At 69.8% G+C, this 1,247-nt stretch overlaps 1 protein-coding gene across 1 annotated transcript; it reads right to left on the bottom strand.

Moving 5' to 3' along the window:
* Positions 1-257: 257 nt before the first annotated feature.
* On the bottom strand, positions 258-844 carry AURANDRAFT_69160 (hypothetical protein; the record flags this gene model as incomplete). Its single annotated transcript, XM_009044913.1, has 1 exon — positions 258-844. A coding segment is annotated over one exon (587 nt), but the record flags the coding sequence as incomplete, so codon positions are not given.
* Positions 845-1,247: the final 403 nt, after the last annotated feature.

Below are 1,247 nucleotides of genomic sequence, written 5' to 3'. Positions count from 1 at the left end.
ATCATCCTCTCCATCCTGCTCTCCGCGCTGATCTACGGCCACGACATCACGCCCCCGGGCATGGTGGGCCTCCTCCTCGTCTTCTCCGCCATCGCCTACCGCATCAAGCGCAAGACCGACGCCGACGGCAAGCCCCTCATCAAGTGGGCCGGCATGAACGACGACAAGTCCATGGACGTGTTCCACGAGTGGCACGAGCACTGCGACATGTGAGGGCGACGTTAGCGCGGGCGGCGCGCTAATTTTTCTTCGCGCACCGCTCCCAGGCGGGCGACGCGGCGGCGCAGTCCGTCGCCGCGTGCTTCGTCGCCGCGTTGCAGACCCAGTTGCTCAGGTCGTTGGCCGCGGGCGCGCACGCCGCGGCCGTCGCCGGCGCGCAGCCCGCCGGGCCGTCGCGGCGCACGGCGATGCCGCACTTCGCGTCGGACACGTCGCTCGCGGCGCCTCCCGCGTCGTAGTAGTAGGTCGTCGGGAAGGACGCGAGCGCCGCGGGGTCGACGCCGAGGATTTTTTTCGACTGCGCGACGCAGTCGGCGGAGCCGCTGCAGAACGTGAAGGTGCCGTTCGGCGTGCCCTCGGCGTCGACGAGCAGCTTGAAGGGCTGGATGCCCGTCGCGTTCAGAACGCCGTCGTGGGTCGTATCGTAGAGCATGGTGCCCATGGTGATCTCGCAGAAGACGCAGCCCTCGAGGTGGAACACGACGAGCGCGTTGACGGGGTGGCCGTCCTGGAAATGCGCGCCGAGCTGCGTTCGCATGCTCGTGTCCGGCTTGGCATAGAGGTCCACGATGTCATGCACGGCATGCGTGGACGCGAGCGTCAGGGCGGCGGCGAGGAGGCGCATTGTTTTCGAATGGCTCGCGAGCGGGGCTGCTAGACAAGGCGGCATCTACAAGTCACTTTGTCGATGGTGCCGATTCAGTTAAGGCTGCCCACGGTGGTCAGAAGATGGCCGCCGTCGCCCTCCGGGTCGACGTGCCCGAGGGCGACTGGCTCATGCGGGAGCGGGAGGCCGTCGTCGACGGGTCGACGCCCGCGCGCGGCGGCGTCGCGGCGTGTGTGTACACCGATGGAACCACGCTCCCCGGTAGGTCCACGAGTTCGCGAGCTCCGTCACGGGCAAGTGGAACGCCATGCTCGAGGAGGCGCGCGAGACGCAGCGCGCCGCGCGCCGCCGGCCCCTGCCCCCCGGGCCCCGGGAGCGCTGCGCCCGGGCCGCGGCCCACATGCGCGCGCTCCGCGCCGCG

The sequence above is a fragment of the Aureococcus anophagefferens genome (assembly GCF_000186865.1).
Source record: "Aureococcus anophagefferens unplaced genomic scaffold AURANscaffold_1024, whole genome shotgun sequence".
NCBI classification, from domain to species: Eukaryota; class Pelagophyceae; order Pelagomonadales; family Pelagomonadaceae; genus Aureococcus; species Aureococcus anophagefferens.
This window is presented reverse-complemented; position numbering and strand designations above follow the sequence as displayed.